General features: G+C 44.8%; 1 protein-coding gene across 4 annotated transcripts in view; it reads left to right on the forward strand.

The window, feature by feature from the left end:
- Positions 1-19,907, forward strand: part of COBL (cordon-bleu WH2 repeat protein) — a 305,488-nt gene that overhangs the window by 163,383 nt on the left and 122,198 nt on the right. For all 4 annotated transcript variants that reach the window (XM_042248330.1, XM_060414416.1, XM_042248331.1 and 1 more), the window contains one exon: positions 5,895-6,077. In XM_042248330.1, coding sequence (XP_042104264.1) covers positions 5,895-6,077 — 183 coding nt within the window. The remainder of the gene's footprint in view (positions 1-5,894; positions 6,078-19,907) is intronic.

Here is a 19,907-nt window from a genome sequence, read left to right on the forward strand (position 1 = left end):
TTTTTGGCTGCAAGGCATGTGAGATCTAAGCTCCTCAGGCAGGGATTGAGCCCACACCCCCAGCACTGGAAAGTGAAGTCTTAACCACTGGACCACGAGGGAAGTCCCTGAAACAATTTAGACAGAAATGTTTCAAGTGCAGCATTGCCCCGTTTGTCTCAGAAGCATTGTCTAGTCAGAGTTCATGGCTCCCTTCCTGTTTCAGCCACGACATGGATGCCTGTAAAGCTGCCTGAGGCAGGTGACGTCAGCAGCCCCAGCAGAGGATACATGGGGCCCCCACGGAAAGGGCGATGCTCACCTTGGGCACTCTCAGCGTCCTGCGCGATGGATTATGAGTAAATGAGTAAAGAGGAGAACCTACTCTTTGCAGTCCCTGTGAACCCAAGAATCATTCTAGGGAGACCCAGCGCTCCCAGAGCCTTCCCCAGGGCTATAGAGAGCTCTCACGGCAGTGCTGGCCCCTGGAGACCACTGTGCCTGCAGTGATGGTCCCAATAAGTTAGGGGCAGAGCTAATTCTTAAGGCCAAACCTGCAGTCACCCACCCGCCCCTGGGAGCTCATAGCTTCTCAGAACGACTCCTTGGGAAACCCCCAGAGTTTGTGCGTCTCCCCAGAGAGAAGCCAAGAGGGTTTGTGTCAGTGAAACAAATGTCACTGGTGTATCAGTAAAACAAAGGGTGTTGCAAGTCATCAAGTCGTCACATTACAGCCACCCAGATGTGAGGGAGCTCAGGATGGAAACAGGATCCCTGCCATTGAACCAGCAAAGCTGCAGCCGCCCCCAGGGCGGACCCTGAGAAGACTCAGGGTGAGAAAACTCCACAGGAAGCTGGCTCCAGGTAGCTGAGGTGGATGTCCAAGGGATGATTTCAGTGAGCCAGGCTCTTGCATCTTCCCATAGAAAGAGAAGGGTGATGTCTGGTTTTCCTCAATTAACGGCAATCTTTTGATGTTTCGAGTTGCAAAAATCCCTATATATTCTGGCTCCCCCCACCTTAGCTCTTCAGAGCAGTCCCTCAGAGCTCTCAGAAGGGCTGTGTCCCAGGCTTAAGTCCTCAGTTTTATCCACTGAATAAAACATAATTCTCAACTTTTCGGCCATGCATTATTTTTCAGTCGAGCCATCCTGGGAAGCCATGAGCTCCCAGGGGCGGGTGGGTGACTGTAGGTTTGGCCTTAAGAATTAGCTCTGCCCCTCACCTATTGGGACCATCACTGCAGGCCTCCGCAGGTGGTGTTCTGGCTGCAATAACAACGGAAGGCGATCAGGATTCGCTAGAATACAGAGTGCATTTCAAACAAAAACAAACATATGTATTTAATTCAAAATTAGATATCTATGGCAAAATCAACAGATCCCAAAGCTGTTTCCCGATCCTCCACATCCAGCTGTGCATGTGAGATGGGATCAAATTATCATCTTAATTTTTTTTAGTATTTGTTTCTGTATGTGGCTCCACTGAGTCTTAGCTGAAGCATGTGGGATCTTCAATCTTCAGTGAAGGCACATGGGGTCTTCAGTTGCAGCTTGTGTAATGTTAGCTGTGGCATGCAGACTCTTAGTTTCTGCATGCAAGACCTAGTTCCCTGACCAAGGCCCCCTGAACTGGAAGCTTGAAATCTAAGCCACAGCACCCCCAGTGAAGTCCCATCTTATCATTTTATACTGAAGGTAATAAATTCGTAGGCTGTCAGTGGTGGTGTGAATTCATTCCTCCAGTGACTGCAAAGGAGGTGTGCACCCCGCAGTCTGAAGTCCCACGAGTTCTGGGTCCTAAAGGTTGGTGAATGCAGAGAAAAAGAGAGGTAGCCGGGCAGTCAGGCAAGAAAAGAGGAATTTATTAGAGGGAAAAGAGAGGGTGACTGGCCCTTAAGGAGAACCAGTGTCCTCCATTTCTGACGGGGTCTTTCTTATACCCCACCAATGAAAAATTCTCTGAAGGGATGGTTAAATTTCAGCCTGTAGTTGAGTCCTGTGGTCACGGAGCCGGAGGTCTGGACCTCCTGGTGGAGGTTGTAGCTGGTGGTCTCGTAGCTTTGAGAAGGTAGGCACCAGTGAGAAAACAGAATGTCATTTGGGCAATTTGGTCAGTCTCAAGGATCACTGATTTTATTCTCTGTTTGCGAGGTCAACATAATGAGCCATCTTAACAAGGAGACCCCTTGTGGGCCCTGTCAGTTGGGTTTGCTTTATTCCCATTTTCATTATCCATTACTCTTTCTTAATGATTTATTGGGCTTCCATCACAGGAGGAAAAAACTAAGAAAATCTGATGTGACTATGAAACCCAGAACCTGTGAATTTTTCTGCCAACCTTTTAGGAAGGTATGACTCATTCCCCTACGAGAAAAGGATTTGATATTTTTTTTTAATGCTATTGAACAGTTTGGGAAAGAGCAGGAAATGAGATCCCTCCTGCAGGCAAGCCGTGGTCTGTTCCCCGTGAAACTTGGCCACTGAGCAGCAGGAGGAAATCCCACAACTGGAACAGGAGGCGTGGACCAGGCTGTCTAGACCCCAGGCTACATGGGCCACAGTGTGGTTTACCATCTTATTTTACACTGATATGAATCAGCCTCCTAAACGACATCCAGTACTTAGCAATGTTTCTATCCAAATTATTCTGTGGATTTTTTTTTTTCTTTATCGTGTGTGCAAATTCCAAGAGTGGGGAAAGAAGGAAATGAGTTAAACCACAAATATCCTCTGGGCAGCCAAGATGTTTTGGCCGCCCCTGGATTGAAAGTTGAGAAGCGTTGTTGTGTTTCAGCGTTGAGAGGGGGCTTGATGGACCAAGAACCAGGGGACACCGACACCGGGGGTGTGAAGGGTAGTCTGGGTTAGGGAGAAAGCCCTGTGTGCTCTGCAGAACAGAGTTGGCTGAAAACCCTGTTGTGTCAGAACTCAGCTCTGTTCCAGAGACACAGACACTGCGAAGCCCATCAGTGACGGGTGTCAGGACTGGAGGCGGCCAGGATCGGTGGCCCTGGGCTCCAGCTTTCTGCTATCAAGGCCGTCTCTCTGTGGCCCTGATGAGATCATTCTTACCAAAGATAAGGAGAGGGCAGCCACATATTGGGACACAGCCAACATGGCGGAAACACACTAGGTGCTGACAGCAACTCTGAAGTAAGTGGAAGGCCCCCCATTTTAAAGATGGAGCCCTTCCTGCCTGTGTGTGCAGGGTGGGCGCTGAAGCAGCGCCCCCGCTTCAGGAAAGAGTTGACAGACTCAGAAGCCCCCGTGCTCTAAGGGCAGCAGGGTTACAGAGGAAGAGCCTGAAATAGATATAAAATAGATGTGCTGTGAAGTGCTTTTAACAGTGTCTGCACAGAGCTGGGAACATGCTCGGGGCACAGAAGGGACCGAAGTGAGTTCAAAGAGGTGCTGAGGCTTCTACCAGGCAGGCATAGTTGTGGTGAGGACGGAGGCAAGAAGGACTGGGAGTTCCAGTATAGACAGGGAAGAGGGAAGAAAAGCAATTAGGGTCGGGAATGCGAGGCACCCTGTCACAAATTCCATGTTTAAGGGATGCCAATGGGTCTGGGCACGCTCCAGAGATGCAGGCAGTGGGCAGAGTTCTCTGCTGTGTTTCACAGGCCTTAGCAAACCTCCACAGCATGAGTTTGTATCCTCTCGAATGGGGTGGGGATCATGCGAGCGAGCCAGCCCCCGTCCAGTGGGGGCATGCGAGCGAGCCAGCCCTTCAGTGTAACACATGCCCAGCTCCAGACTTGGGTCAGCCTAGCCCTTGCTCTGGTTTGCTTCATTTACCATCCAGACCTGGCACTGTTGAGTGCACTTAAGTTATTTTGTCTTTTTCTGTGTTCACAGTTGCAGTGGAGGTGCATGTAAGGCAGATGAAGTATTTAAGAGTTCATTTTGCAGTGGCTCATTTGCTTAGTAGGAGATTTTCCCTGGTGGCTCAGCGGTAAGGAATCTGCCTGCAATGCAGAAGATGTGGGTTCAGTCCCCGGGTCAAGAAGATCCCCTGGAGAAGGAAATGGCAACCCACTCCAGTATTCTTGCCTGGGAAATCCCATGGAGGAACCTGGCGGACTGCAGTCCATGGGGTCACCAAAAAGTCGGATGTGACTTAGCAACTGCTTAGTACACATCTGACGTCTGCAGAACTCGAGGATTTGGAAGAAACACTGACATTTTTCTTTAGATTTTTCTATGGGAGCCTGGGTTTTGTTTTCTGGGTGTAGGGCTCTTTCCTGTGGGTCCCTGATCTGTTATGAGCAGTGATGAGCAGTGCGTTTGAGCAGATGTTATGAGCTTTTGATGAGCAGTGCATTTGATAGCGTCTTGCAGGAAAGCTTGAATTGGCATAAGACGCAGGGATTCAACTTTCCTTTGATGTTAATATTTAAGTACAAGAAAATCTGAGTCTCAAAAATCTTCTCAGGAAACTGAATAATGGTGTAATTGGAAGAACAGAATAGGCTGAGGGCACGTCTTACAGGGCTGCTATTGAAAATGGTGAGTTTTCTTTCTATATTTGTTTCAAATGTGGTGAGCTGATAGCTCACCCACAAGTTCCTGATGTGAAATGTAAGGGCAGATTTCCCCACCCACTCACTCCTGCTCGTGTGGACTCAAGGGCCCGCCAGTTACCAGGAGCTGCTGGGAGCCTGGGACTTGGCTATGAGTGCACAAAGGGAATGATCGCTGTCCTCATGGGGCTCACACTGTAACGAGGGAGAAAAAAAAAAACTACAAATGCATAATGACCGTACTAGCACATACTGGATGCTCGCTTTGTGCCTCGAACTCTCTAAGCCTCTTTCACCTGTTGTAGCCCATTTAGTTTTCACCATTTCTCTGGGATGGAGGTACTATTATTGACCTCAGTTTTGCAGGAGATAAACTGAGGCAGAGAGAAGTTAAGAAACCTCTCCAAGGTCACACAGCTTATCAGTGGCAAAGTCACGAGTCCAGGCAGTGTGTCCCCCTCATCTGTGGCCTGACCACTCCACTGCGTTGGCCCTCAGTGTGGACCACGTGGAGTGGAGACACTGGTTCTGGGGAGGGCCAGGGCAGGACAGAGGGCATAGCAGGGTAAGGGATGGGCATCCATTTCGGTTTTATTTTGGAATTAGACTGCTAGTTATCTAAATGTTCTTCCCTGCCCTAACACTTGCATTATTCCACTAAATAGAACCCAGGAGGGAAAACTGAAAAAAAAAATAATAATGCATGTATATGCCTTTAGTCTGCTCCCTGGATATAGACGTTGCTCCTTGGGAGCAGTTCACTAGGGCGTTATGTCGAATTTGTTTTCAGTTAATTAGGGATCTGTCGTGAAGTACTGCGTTTGATGGTCACATGAAATATCCAGAGCAGGCTGTTTATACTACCCTGCCAATTATTTGAAACTTCCCAAAGTTAGGAGAAACCTAAGCCTCTTCCAGGTGGCGGGTGAGATGCTGCTCCAGACGGCAAAGATGGGCCGCTTCTACGTTCCAGGAGAAACACACCTGTTGATCTGTTCCTTCCCCTTCTCAGCATCTAAGTACTTGGTCTGATGACAGGTCACAAATTTAAGGAGGCAAATTCATCATTGTAGGTGGGTCGAGAGTTTTCCACGATTCTAACTGATAAGAATTCCTCATACAGCTTTAAACAGTCTTGCTGTTTCCTTCATGATTAGCAAAATAAACCTCATACCAGGAACCTGTCCTGTAATGGAGTCTGTGGTCATTTTCCCTGGAGAGTGAGAATAGAAGGGCTTTGCTGTCGTGATTCAAGCATTGTTTGTCTGTGAAAATGATGATGGAGAAGCTCTGGTGGGTGTCGGGTGCTCCGTTTTCATCTCTGAACATTCATGCACCCAGAAGCATCTCGGAGTAATGCAGGTTTTATATTTTTCTCTTTCTCCGACAGGGCTGCTTGACGACCCCGAACTCCCCGTGTGTGAATCCACGTCCTGCTCTCCTGGGTCCATCCCTCTCTCTTGGCAACATCTCAGGGGTGTCAGTCAAGTCGGACCTGAAGAAGCGCCGGGCACCCCCTCCTCCAATCCTGCCCCACGCAGGGCCACCTGTGCAGGACAAGACATCAGAAAAGGTAGGGAGAGGTCATCGCGCGGATCAGCTAAATGAACCTGTGAGTTCTCTGGAAGGCCCCTGTGTGTACTGGCATCCTTCAAGCTTGTGGCTCTAGCAACAGGATGGCTCAGGGTGAAAATGTAAGCTTTATTTAGAAGTCTAGGTGAGGTGCTACATTGCTTCAATTAGGGAAGATCAGAAACTATTTTTGTGCTGAGGCTTAGACTTGTTGATTAGCATTTATCATTAGCTTTGAAATTTAGCACATGATTGCTTAATGAGAAAATTGCAAGCGCTGTAAGGAATCTGAAGTGTGTTTAAGATAGGGATGACACATAATATTAATGTAATATAGGTGCCCAAGTAATCTACGTTCACAGCAAAGCTGAGAAGGTGTTTGCATTAGAAGTTGGTTTCTACATGACATAACATCTATTTAGGGAGGCCTTGTTTCTGGGGAGCCTTCAGAGCAGAGTGACCTCGCACACGCCTCTCCCGTGGTGACCGGCAGAGCCTGCGTCCTCATAGCTGGCATCTCCCTCTGGGCCTCTTCCTTCATCTGCCTGATGATATGCCTTGAAACATGATTTGAAATATCAGACCCTCCCTTCCCAGGAGTCAGGACATTATTTGACAAGTTTCCTGGCTTAAAGTGTGACATGGAAAAAGATTATTTGGATGGGGTGTGGGAAGAATGACACCCTGGAGTCAGGACATTATTTGACAAGTTTCCTGGCTTAAAGTGTGACATGGAAAAAGATTATTTGGATGGGGTGTGGGAAGAATGACACCCTGCTGTGGTCAGGATGGTCAGTGTGCTCTGGGCTCTTCCAGAAGTTGAGCTCCCCTGGGCAGCAGCAGGCCTGCTCCACACAGACTCTGAGATACAGGCTGGTCGGCAGTGTAAAGAGAAGGGCGAGTGATTCCTCACTGAGCTGAGAGGGTTCCTGGCATCGCCTCATGAATGGGTACATTTACATGGAGCCCCTTTAAGCCCAGCTCTCCTCCAGCAGGAGCTGACTGTCTTCACACTTTCCTCCTACTCTGTGGGGTCACTTGGCTGACCCATGCCTGTTCATCTGGTCCTTGACATCACACCCTGCTAGTCTTGAGGTCCAGGTTCTTTGGGGCTTATTCATAAACTGACTTTACTTAGAATGAATTGGAAACCAGGTCTACACCTTCCGGAGGGAAAGCTTGACCCCTGCGTCATGTTAGTGGTCATGTAAGTGGCTCTGTGGCAGTGTCGTGACATCTCACGTCCTTTCCTTCCTGGCCTGGTTACCTGTCTATCTGTGCATCAGCCTGTCTGCTCACCGGCCACCTCTCTCAGTCCCTCCAGGGTGCTCTTTATCCTTGATCTCAGAGACGCCCCATGCCCATCTACTGGCTTGTCCAGCCATAGCCCTTGAAATCTGTCTGAAAAGCCTGTAACACAGTGCATTTTAGATGAAGTATTTTGATTTGTGATCAAAATAGGATCCACTGGAGGAGGGAATGGCAAACCATCCCAGTATATTTGCTGTGAGAACTTCATGAGTTGTATAAAAGGCCCAAAAGATGAGTCCCCCAGGTGTCCAATATGCTACTGGGGAAGATTGGAGGAGAATTACCAATAGCCCCAGAATGAATGAAGCCCCAGAATGAGTGGCTGGGCCAAAGCAGATACTCTGCTCAGTTATGGATGTGTCTGGTGATGAAAGTAAAACCTGATGCTGCAAAGAACAGTATTGCATAGGAACCTGGAGTGTTAGGTCAATGAATTAAGGAAAATCGGATGTGGTCAAGCAGCAGATGGTAAGATTAATCATTGACATCCTAGGAATCAGTGAACTAAAATGAACGGGAATGGGCAGATTTAATTCAGATGACCATTTTATCTACTATTTTGGGCAAGAATCCCATAGAAGAAATAGAGTATCCCTTATAATCAGCAAGAGAGTCTAAAATACAGTACTTGGGTGCAACGTCAAAAGTACCGGAATGATCTCTGTTCATTTCCAAGGCAAGCCATTCAGCATCACAGTAATCCAAGTCTATGGCCCTAGGATGGTGAAGAAGCTGAAGTTTATCAGTTCTATGAAGACCTAGAAGACCTCCTAGAACTAACACCTAAAACAGATGTTCTATTCATCATCAGTGATTGGAATCCAAAAGGAATTCAAGATACACTTGGGGTAACAGGCAAGTTTGGCCTTGGAGAACAGAATGAAGCAGGGCAAAGGTTAACTGAATTCTGCCAAGAGAATGCTCTAGTCATAGCAAATACCCTTTTTCAGCAACACAGAAGATGACTTTACACATGGACATCACCAAATGGTCAATACCAAAATCAAATTGATTATATTCTTTGTACCTGAAGTTGGAAAAGCTGTGTCCAGTCAGCAAAAACAAGATCCGGAGCCTACCCGGAGCACAGATCATCACTTTCTCATAGGAAAATTCAGGCTTAAACTGAAGAAAACCGGGAAGAACAATAGGCCAGCCAGGTGTGCCTTAAATCCCTTATGAATCCGCAGTAGAGGTAATGAATACATTCAAGGGACGAGATCTCGTGAACAGTGTGCCTAAAGAACTATGGACAAAGGTCTGTAATATTGTACAGAAGGTGATGAACAAAACCATCCCAAAGGAAAAGAAACGCAAGAGTCACAGTGGTTATCCGAGGAGGCTTTACAAACAGCAGAACAGAGAGAAGCGAAAAGCAAGGAGAGGGGGAGAAGCACACCCAGTGAAGTGCAGAGTCACAGAGGTCGCTAGGAGAGACAGGAAGACCTTCTTCAACAAGCAGTGCTTAATAATAGAAGAATGCAGCAAACGGGGAAAGACTGGCGATCTCTTCAGGAACATTGCAAACACCATGGAAGTGTTCTGCCCAAAGATGGGCACAATAAAGGATAAAAATGGCAGCGACCTAGTAGATACTGAAGAGATCAAGAAGAGGTGGAAAGTATACATGGAAGAACTGTATAAAAAGATCTTAATGAACCAGAGTACCACGATAGCGTAGTTCATCCCCCAGAGCCAGGCATTCTGGAGTGCTAAGTGGGCCTTCAGAAGCACTGCTGTTAATAAATCTAGTGGATGTGATGAAATTCCAGCAGAACTATTCAGATTCCTGAAGGATGATGCCATCAAGGTCTTGCATTCATTATGTCAGTGAATCTGGAAGACCCAGCAGTAGCCACAGGACTGGAAAAGGTCAAACCTCATCCCAGTACCCGAGAAGGGTAGCACCAAAGAGTGTGCCACCCATCGGACAGTCGCACTCATCTCCCATGCTAGTAAGGCCATGCTTAAAATCTCATGCTTAGAATCTCACATGCTGGGCTTCAGCATTCTGTGAACCAGGAATTTCCAGGTGTCCAAGCTGGCTTTAGAGAAGGAAGAAGAGCCAGAGATCAAATTGGAAACATCTGCTGGATTATAGAGAAAGCAATTCCAGAAAAAAAAAAAAAAAACAAACAGCAGTGCCAACAAAGGCTAGCCTAGTCAAGGCTGTGGTTTCTCCAGTGGTCATGTGTGGATGTGAGAGTTGGACTGTGAAGAAAGCTGAGCGCTGAAGAATTGATGCTTTTGAACTGTGGTGTTGGAGAAGACTCTTGAGAGTCCCTTGGACTGCCAGGAGATCCAACCAGTCCATCCTAAAGGAAATCAATCGTGAACATTCATTAGAAGGACTGATGCTGAAGCTGAAGCTCCGATACTTTGGCCACCTAATGCGAAGAGCTGACTCTTTAGAAAAGACCCTGATGCTGGGAGGGATTGGGGACAGAAGGAAAAGAGGGTGTTAGAGGGTGAGACGGCTGAATGGCATCACTGATGCAATGAACTTGGGCAAATTCTGGGAGGTAGTGAGAGACAGGGAAGTCTGGTGTGCTGCAGTCCACGGGATGGCAAAGAGTCGGACACAAATGGGCAACTGAACAACAAAAACAACTTTGACTCGTTTATTTCTTAAACATTTTCCACTATTTATTTTGTGTTATCCATTATACTTTAACTGTCTTTTGATAAAATAAACTGAACAGGACGTTCTTTTTTTGTACACGTGCCCAGCTAAACACTGCAGGCTCATGAATGCAGAGCTGTTTCCCATGGGTTCTGCGGTGTGTTTCACCCCTTGTTTTGTGGGGAGTTAGATCCTGAACTTTTTCATAACACACAGAGTGTTCTTAAAGCATTTAGCACTTCTCAACCACCTACCTCTGGGGGTGTCTTGTCGTTTTTGATTGGGAAGGGTATTTCTTAGTGGTGAAAAATGTGAGTTCCGGTATCAGAATAATATGGCCTTTTTTCAATAAGAATTGTATTTGCTTAATGTTACTGAGGTAGATGCTACACTGCATCAGTAATTTTTTTAGTTTTATTGAGCTATAGGAGATTTATAGCATATTTAATTTCTGCTGTGTAGCAGTGACTCAGTTATACATATAATTTTTCATATTATTTTTTACTATGGTTTAATAACAGGTTTTTTAATGCTTAAGAAATATTTACTAAGAGTACCGTAGACTTTTTTACTTCTTATTTTATGTTGGAGTACAGTTAGTTAACAATGTTGTATTAGGTTCAGGTATACAGAGTGATTCAGTTATACATACACTTGTATCTATTGTTTTTCAAATTCTCTTTCCAGTTAGGTTGTTATAGAATATTGAGCAGAGTTCCTTGTGTTATACCATAGATCCTTATTGGGTACCCATTTTATTTTTTTTTATTTTTTTTCCATTTTTATTTATTTATTTTTAAATTTTAAAATCTTTAATTCTTACATGCGTTCCCAAACATGACCCCCCCTCCCACCTCCCTCCCCACAACATCTCTCTGGGTCATCCCCATGCACCAGCCCCAAGCATGCTGCACCCTACGTCAGACTTGGACTGGCGATTCAATTCTTACATGATAGTATACATGTTAGAATTCCCATTCTCCCAAATCATCCCACCCTCTCCCTCTCCCTCTGAGTCCAAAAGTCCGTTATACACATCTGTGTCTTTTCCTGTCTTGCATACAGGGTCGTCATTGCCATCTTCCTAAATTCCATATATATGTGTTAGTATACTGTATTGGTGTTTTTCTTTCTGGCTTACTTCACTCTGTATAATTTGCTCCAGTTTCATCCATCTCATCAGAACTGATTCAAATGAATTCTTTTTAACGGCTGAGTAATACTCCATTGTGTATATGTACCACAGCTTTCTTATCCATTCATCTGCTGATGGACATCTAGGTTGTTTCCATGTCCTGGCTATTATAAACAGTGCTGCGATGAACATTGGGGTACATGTGTCTCTTTCAATTCTGGTTTCCTCGGTGTGTATGCCCAGCAGTGGGATTGCTGGGTCATAAGGTAGTTCTATTTGCAATTTTTAAGGAATCTCCACACTGTTCTCCATAGTGGCTGTACTAGTTTGCATTCCCACCAACAGTGTAGGAGGGTTCCTTTCTCCACACCCTCTCCAGCATTTATTGCTTGCAGATTTTTGGATCGCAGCCATTCTGACTGGTGTGAAGTGGTACCTCATTGTGGTTTTGATTTGCATTTCTCTAATAATGAGTGATGTTGAGCATCTTTTCATGTGTTTGTTAGCCATCCGTATGTCTTCTTTGGAGAAATGTCTATTTAGTTCTTTGGCCCATTTTTTGATTGGGTCGTTTATTTTCTGGAGTTGAGCTGCATAAGTTGCTTGTATATTTTTGAGATTAGTTGTTTGTCAGTTGCTTCATTTGCTATTATTTTCTCCCATTGTGAAGGCTGTCTTTTCACCTTGCTTATAGTTTCCTTTGTTGTGCAGAAGCTTTTAATTTTAATTAGATCCCATTTGTTTATTTTTGCTTTTATTTCCAGAATTCTGGGAGGTGGATCATAGAGGATCCTGCTGTGATTTATTTCTGAGAGTGTTTTGCCTATATTCTCCTCTAGGAGTTTTATAGTTTCTGATCTTACATTTAGATCTTTAATCCATTTTGAGTTTATTTTTGTGTGCGGTGTTAGAAAGTGATCTAGTTTCATTCTTTTACAAGTGGTTGACCAGTTTTCCCAGAACCACTTGTTAAAGAGATTGTCTTTACTCCATTGTATATTCTTGCCTCCTTTGTCAAAGATAAGGTGTCCATATGTGTGTGGATTTATTTCTGGGCTTTCTATTTTGTTCCATTGATCTATATGTCTGTCTTTGTGTCAGTACCATACTGTCTTGATGACTGTGGCTTTGTAGTAGAGCCTGAAGTCAGGCAAGTTGATTCCTCCCATTCCATTCTTCTTTCTCAAGATTGCTTTGGCTATTCGAGGTTTTTGTATTTCCATACAAATCTTGAAATTATTTGTTCTAGTTCTGTGAAAATGTGGCTGGTAGCTTGACAGGGATTGCATTGAATTTGTAAATTGCTTTGGGTAGTATACTCATTTTCACTATATTGATTCTTCCGATCCATGAACATGGTATATTTCTCCATCTATTAGTGTCCTCTTTGATTTCTTTCATCAGTGTTTTATAGTTTTCTATATATAGGTCTTTAGTTTCTTTAGGGCAGAAATAAATGCAAAAGAAACAAAAGAGACCATAGCAAAAATCAACAAAGCCAAAAGCTGGTTCTTTGAAAGGATAAATAAAATTGACAAACCATTAGCCAGACTCATCAAGAAGCAAAAAGAGAAAAATCAAATAAATAAAATTAGAAATGAAAATGGAGAGATCACAACAGACAACACAGAAATACAAAGGATCATAAGAGACTACTATCAGCAGTTGTATGCCAATAAAATGGACAACGTGGAAGAAATGGACAAATTCCTAGAAAAGTACAATTTTCCAAAACTGAACCAGGAAGAAATAGAAAATCTTAACAGACCCATCACAAGCACGGAAATTGATACTGTAATCAGAAATCTTCCAGCAAACAAAAGCCCAGGTCCAGACGGCTTCACAGCTGAATTCTACCAAAAATTTCGAGAAGAGCTAACACCTATCCTCCTCAAACTCTTCCAGAAAATTGCAGAGGAAGGTAAACTTCCAAACTCATTCTATGAGGCCACCATCACCCTAATACCAAAACCTGACAAAGATGTCACAAAAAAGAAAACTACAGGCCAATATCACTGATGAACATAGATGCAAAAATCCTCAACAAAATTCTAGCAATCAGAATCCAACAACACATTAAAAAGATCATACACCATGACCAAGTGGGCTTTATTCCAGGGATGCAAGGATTCTTCAATATCCGCAAATCAATCAATGTAATTCACCACATTTACAAATTGAAAAATAAAAACCATATGATTATCTCAATAGATGCAGAGAAGGCCTTTGACAAAATTCAACATCCATTTATGATAAAAACTCTCCAGAAAGCAGGAATAGAAGGAACATACCTCAACATAATAAAAGCTATCTATGACAAACCCACAGCAAACATTATCCTCAATGGTGAAAAATTGAAAGCATTTCCCCTAAAGTCAGGAACAAGACAAGGGTGTCCACTTTCACCGCTACTATTCAACATAGTTCTGGAAGTTTTGGCCACAGCAATCAGAGCAGAAAAAGAAATAAAAGGAATCCAAATTGGAAAAGAAGAAGTAAAACTATCACTGTTTGCAGATGACATGATCCTCTACATGGAAAACCCTAAAGACTCCACCAGAAAATTACTAGAGATCATCAATGAATATAGTAAAGTTGCAGGATATAAAATCAACACACAGAAATCCCTTGCATTCCTATACACGAATAATGAGAAAGTAGAAAAGAAATTAAGGAAACAATTCCATTTACCATTGCAACGAAAAGAATAAAATACTTAGGAATATATCTACCTAAAGAAACTAAAGACCTATATATGGGTACCCATTTTAAATATAGCAATGTGTACATGTCAATCCCAAACTCCCTAACCATCCCTCCCCTGATCCTTGCCCCTGGTAACCAGAGGTTCATTTTCTATATTGAATATAGTTTCTTGTGCTGTACAGTAGGACCTTATTGTTTATCTGTCCTATATATACTGGCCTATATTTGCTAATCCCAACTCCCAATCCTTCCCTTCCCCAGCCCCTCTGCCTGGGAACCGCACATCTGTCTCCATGCCTGTGGATCCGATTCTGCTTTGTAGCTGTGTTCATCTGTGTTGCATTTTAGATTCTACGTAAACATGATGTCCTGTGGTGTGTCTTTCTCCTCGTGACTCCCTTCACTCAGTGTGGCACTGTCTAGGCCAGCCATGCTGCTGCAGATGGCACTGTCTCACTCTTTCTATGGCTGATGGTACTCCGCTGTGTGTGTGCACCACATCGTCATTATCCGTTTTTCATTATCGACATTCAGGTTGTTTCCATGCTTTGGCTATTGTAAGCAGTGCTCCAGTGAACTCTGGGGTGCATGCCTTTTTTAATATAGTTTTCTCTGGATCCGCACCCCAGATGGGGGTTGCTAGATAATATGCAAGCTCTACGTTTAGTTTCTTAAGGAACCTCCATTCTGCTCTCCATAATGTCTGCACCAACTTCCAGGCTCCCTTTTCTCCGCACCCTTTCCAGCATTTATTGTTGGTAGACTTTTTAATGGTGGCTATGCTGACTGGTGTGAGGTGATTCCTCACTGCAGTTTGGATTTGTATTTCTCTACTAATTAACAATGTTGAGCATCTTTTCATGTACATCTCATCTTTGGAGAGATGTCTATTTAGGTCTTCTGCCCATTTTTCAATTGGGTTAGTTGTCTTTTTGTTACTGAATTGTAGAAGCTGTTGGTATAGTTTGGAAATTAACCCCTTGCTGGTTGCATCATTTGCAAATATTTTCTCCCAGTACATAGATTGTCTTTTCATTTCGTTTATGGTTTCCTTAGCTATGCGGCCTCAACATTTTAAAAATTTGTTCCATCCAGAGAAGGTGTTATGTTTTTCAGATTTTAATGTACTTATACAGAGTGGGTAAAGTCGACCTGAGGGGGAAAATGTGTATGAAGCAGAGAAGCGGGAATTCTGAATGAAAAATAAATAGTGCTTATAGACCCTGCAGGATGAACAGAGCTCTCTCTGAGGCAAGAAAAGCTTTTTTTTTGTTTTAACTGAAATCTGTTTTATTTGGCCTAGAATGAGTGGAGAATTTGGCTCACAGCAGCCATCTCCTTTCTCAAGCATGTGAGTGGCATATGGATTCGATTTCAGCATTTGCTATGAACACACTTTTTTCTTCTTTTTAAATGAGAGGTATTTTGTTATTTACTAATTTCTGGGAAAGGAACCCAAATATGCATTGTCATCTTTGGGGAAGAACGTCAATTCCTTCTTCCTGAACTTCCTTCCATATAAAGATAAGATGTTTATTTGGAAAGCCTTATTTATGTGCAACTGCTGCTAACATGAATATCCTGAATCAGGAGGAAAGGATTATTTTCAAGGACATGACTAGTTTATAGGAAAATGGGAATCCTTAGGTTTTCATATTTTTAAACACTTTTTTCTTATCAAGTAGTATTAAAAATTCGGTACAGTCACCCCTTCCTATCTGTGTGTTCCCCATCCTCAGATTCAACCAATTGTGGATCAAAAATAGAAAAAAAAAAATTCCAGGAACTTTCACAAAGCAAAGTTTCCATTTGCTGGCAACTGTTTGCATAGCATTTACGTTTTATTATTATGTCATCTAAAGATCCCCTGAAGGAGGGCATGGTAACCCACTCCAGTGTTCTTGCCTGGGAAATCCCATGGACAGTGAAGCCTGGTGGGCTACCGTCCCTGGGCTGCAGAGTCAGACACGAATGAGTGATTAGCATGTTATGTCATCTAGAGATGACTTAAGGTACACAGGGGAATGTGCGCAAGTTATATGCCTATAGTTCAGACTTCAGCCCCTGAGTGTTTTGGTGTCTGAGGCGGTCCTGGAGTCCATCCTCCATGGAGACTGGGGGGCAACTGTATTGATTTATTTGGATCTTAAAGGCAAAGTACTTTCAGCCATCTTCCAGGTCATCTGAAACTTTAAAAAATGTACTGTTTGTCGTAGAATTTGTTATGCCATTATACATTCGTGATTTGAGTCTTTGTTTTTTCTAAAAGTACTTTTCAAGAATGTTTTCCCAGAGGTGTTTGAGCCAGTGAGAGAAATGCACGGCGTCCTTGTCCAAGCCAGTCAGCAGAAAGATCAGGGAGATGGGTGAAGCCGTGTGTCATTTGCAGAAGGAAGTGGAACTGCTCACTGCCTCAGCTCTTCACCTCTTGTCGCAGTGCCTTGAGTGAAGTTTTCATTATGCGGGATGTTCAGACAGGAATGATGTATACCTTAGGGCACCCCATGCCAAGTCAGTATTTTTCAAGTTTGAGTGAGCCTCAGAATCACCCCAGAAGGGCTTGTGAAAACATGATTACCTTGGCTCCACCTTGAGGGTTTCTGATTCAGTAGTTCTGGGGTGGGGCCTGAGAACTCAAGGTTCACCAAGTTCCCAGATGAACCCCACTTTGAGAACCAACACCGCATAGACCTCTACCTTACCCATCTGTGTGCCCAGAATTTGGACCGATCAGATGTGAGAGCAGTGTTTCTACTCAATATGGTTTTATTTTTTAACAAATCTGGAGAGATTCTTCCATTGAAAAATTACTATCCTCCTGCACCGTTAGCTGAGGCCTAAAGTAATTTATTGGATTGGGCAAAATGTTTGTTCAGGTTTTTCCATAACATCTTGCAAAAAAGTCTGAATGAACTTTTTGGCCAACCCAGTGTGACGAGAAATGAGCAGGTCCCACTTCTTCTCACTGGGAACCAGGAAGTTTCACACGAATCACCAGAGGAACAACTTGTTCTGGGTAGGATCTTTCTCCCTCTTCCATCTTTGGGGTCTAAACTGTCCTCCCCGCACCTCACTCCAGGCTGGTGTGACCCCTCGCCCTGCCCCTTTCCAGGGGCCGGCATTCCTGCCTGCTAGTCTGTGTTTGAGACAGAGTAAGTCTTAGAGGCTGACCGAGCTGGCTTGCCTTCCTACTGTTTGCAGATATTTCTACCCTGAGGCTGCCCTGGGATCAGCATGGGTTCAGATCGTGGGTGGGGGACACAGCTGGGTGGATATCCTTCGGCTCACTGCTGGTCCTTGGTTTCCTCCTCTGCAAAATGAAAGAAAGAAAAGTGAAGTCGTGTCCGACTCTTTGTGACCCCATGGACTGTAGCCTACCAGGCTTCTCCGTCTATGGAATTTTCTAGGCATGAATACTGGAGTGGGTTGCAATTTCCTTCTCCAGGAGATTTTCCTGACCCAGGGATTGAACCTGGGTTTCCTGCATTGTAGGCAGACTCTTTACTGTCTGAGCCACCAGGGAAGTACTGCAAAATGGGCAGGATCCAAACAGCCGCCCCAGGCACGCAGAGTGGAGGTCAGAGCAAGGACCCTGGAGGTGCTTCCTGGATTCAGGTCCCAGCAGCTCTGTTATTGCTGGGAACATGACCTTGGCAGGTTACTCCACTTTTGAGCCTTGTTTTCTTAGGTGTGCAGACTGCTCCGCAGAATGGAGGAGAGAGCTGGATAGTACCCTGGGGAGTGGAGGAACCAGAGGGGCTGAACACCACCCCCCTCCACCAACTCTTGCATAAACCAAGAGGCAGATTATATTTTAAAATCAAACTTTATTGCTAGAGACATCAATTATGAAAAGGGGCCAAGCCGCTGAGGCAGGCTTATTCTGTTAATGGATGCCTCCTTATCTGGGTGGCATTTTCCCCTCTGGGCACAAACCTGAAATACCCCATTTATTAGCTCACACCTTCGGGGGGTTGCGGAGGGGACACTTGTCATCCCCTGGGAGCCCCTGCTTGAGGAGAAGAGACTAGTACAGAGCTGTGGTCCTTACTCAGGTGACCCAGTTCACCTATTAAAGCGAGAAATAACCCCAGGAGTGGTCGACATCTCATTTGTGTGACCCTTGGTGGTTTAATGAGAGCTTTATTTCACTTTCTAACCTCTGTCCATTGATTAAAAGTACTAACTTGTAGAAGTCTGCTAAACAGTGCTGTGTCTAATTTTAGCTGTCATCATCTACAAACGTGGAATAAACAGCTAGCCATTAATTTATGCAGCCAGTATCCAGTTATTATACACCTGCTTTTATGATAATTACAACTGTGAATCTTTTTATAAGTGGGAGTAATTCAACAAATATTTTGGTTATTCAAGCTTTCTTGCTTCCTATATTATTTGAATTATGGCTTTCATTATGCTCAGCTCCATATAATCCGACATGACAGTGCATTTGTACATTATCTCCAGTTTATTGCCTTGAGATGAAAATAACTTGTGATGTTAACTATTACGCTGAGAGATGAGGGAGACTTGTGTTATGATTGGTTATTAGTATAACCCAAGATGGAACTTTCTATGAAATACATGCCTGTGTTTCAATAAGTATTTTTGAACAGCTGCCTTGTGCACAGCCCTGCACTTGGAAACATGAATTGATATTCATTACTGTAATATCTCAGTCTAATGTACACTGAAGAACACAGTAGTTTGTTTAAAAAAAAAAAAAGGATATTTGCGAATGTTGGGAATTTAATGGAAATAGCTACATTTTCTGGATCATCATGAGAATTAGGTAATTAGAGTGTTATAGGACATTATAAAATTCTGCTGGCTAGACTCCCAAAGACACGTTTCATCAAGAACTGGGGTATTCTCTGCTCCGGCGGGTGTGGTCCTGACTCGCTCTGCTTCCCGGGCCAGAGCAGAGGGAAGGCCTGCCGCGGCCCTGGTGGCCCTGGTCCAGGGAATCTGCGGGGAGCAGGGGCACGGCCCTGGGAGGTCAGGCCACGCAGCCAGCGGTCTCAGGTCCAGTCTCCTTTCCTGTTGGGACTGATGGTTTTTGCCTGCTGGAATGAGCATCCAGAAGGTGCTGAGGCCCAAGTGATGCTTACCTTGAAGTCATTGCTTGTCACCCTTCTGGCCTCCTCCTGTGAGGTCCCCTCTGTTTCCTATCACACTGCTCATGGCGGTGGTTAATTTGTTTCTGGAGAAGTGGATGATATTTGAATGCATTTTAGAAGTTATTTTTCATAATAACTAAAGACCTTTGACTATAGCTGGCATGTCAGCAGCACTTCACACGTGCCGGGCTTGGCGGATGAGCTTCCTGAAGTGCTGGGCTGAAAAGGGAAGGAGGTGAGTGGGGAGGGGCTCAGCAGGGAGGAGTGGTCCCTCGGTTTGCCTTGTGCCTGAGACGAGGCTCAGAAAGGGAGAGGCCCAGAACGGGATGACGGGGACAAGGTCTCAGATGCGCAGGGCCCTCTCCAGCCTACACTTTCCATCCCACTTGCCCGTGAGTCCTGATCCAAATCCAGCGCTGCCCCGGCCCCCTTCCCCCCAGTGCTCTGGGCCAGGCTCTCCTGAGTCCCAGGGATGACTCCCGTTGCCATGGCCTCCTCACTGGGCCCTGCCTCTGCCCCACGCCTCCCCGCTGGGTTGCTCTGCACACCTCTGCTAGGGCCACACCCGTCACAACAGGAGGAGGATCGTGACTTTTCTTAAGGCCTCTGGTGGCTTCGTCTCTGCCTGGGTCCCAGTGCTCTGGGCGGGTCCTGCGTCCTCCTGCCTCCCCCTCCCTCTCCAGCAGGCCCTCCCATTCTCGCTGCCCCCACCCTGCCCCATGTCCCTTCACCAGGCGCATCTCTGGGGCCCTCGCCCCACGTCACTCTCTGTGTCCTTCCCCTGTTCTATTTGTCTTGTAGCCACTACCGTGTCAGCCCTGGAAGGAGGTCTTATTTCTTTATTCACTGAGCTCTCACCAAGCCATTCCATCAGTAAATGTTTACATTGACTATTTCATACATGCATCACTCACTCATGTATCAACTGCCTATCGA

This window comes from Ovis aries, chromosome 4 (assembly GCF_016772045.2).
Source record: "Ovis aries strain OAR_USU_Benz2616 breed Rambouillet chromosome 4, ARS-UI_Ramb_v3.0, whole genome shotgun sequence".
NCBI lineage: Eukaryota > Metazoa > Chordata > Mammalia > Artiodactyla > Bovidae > Ovis > Ovis aries.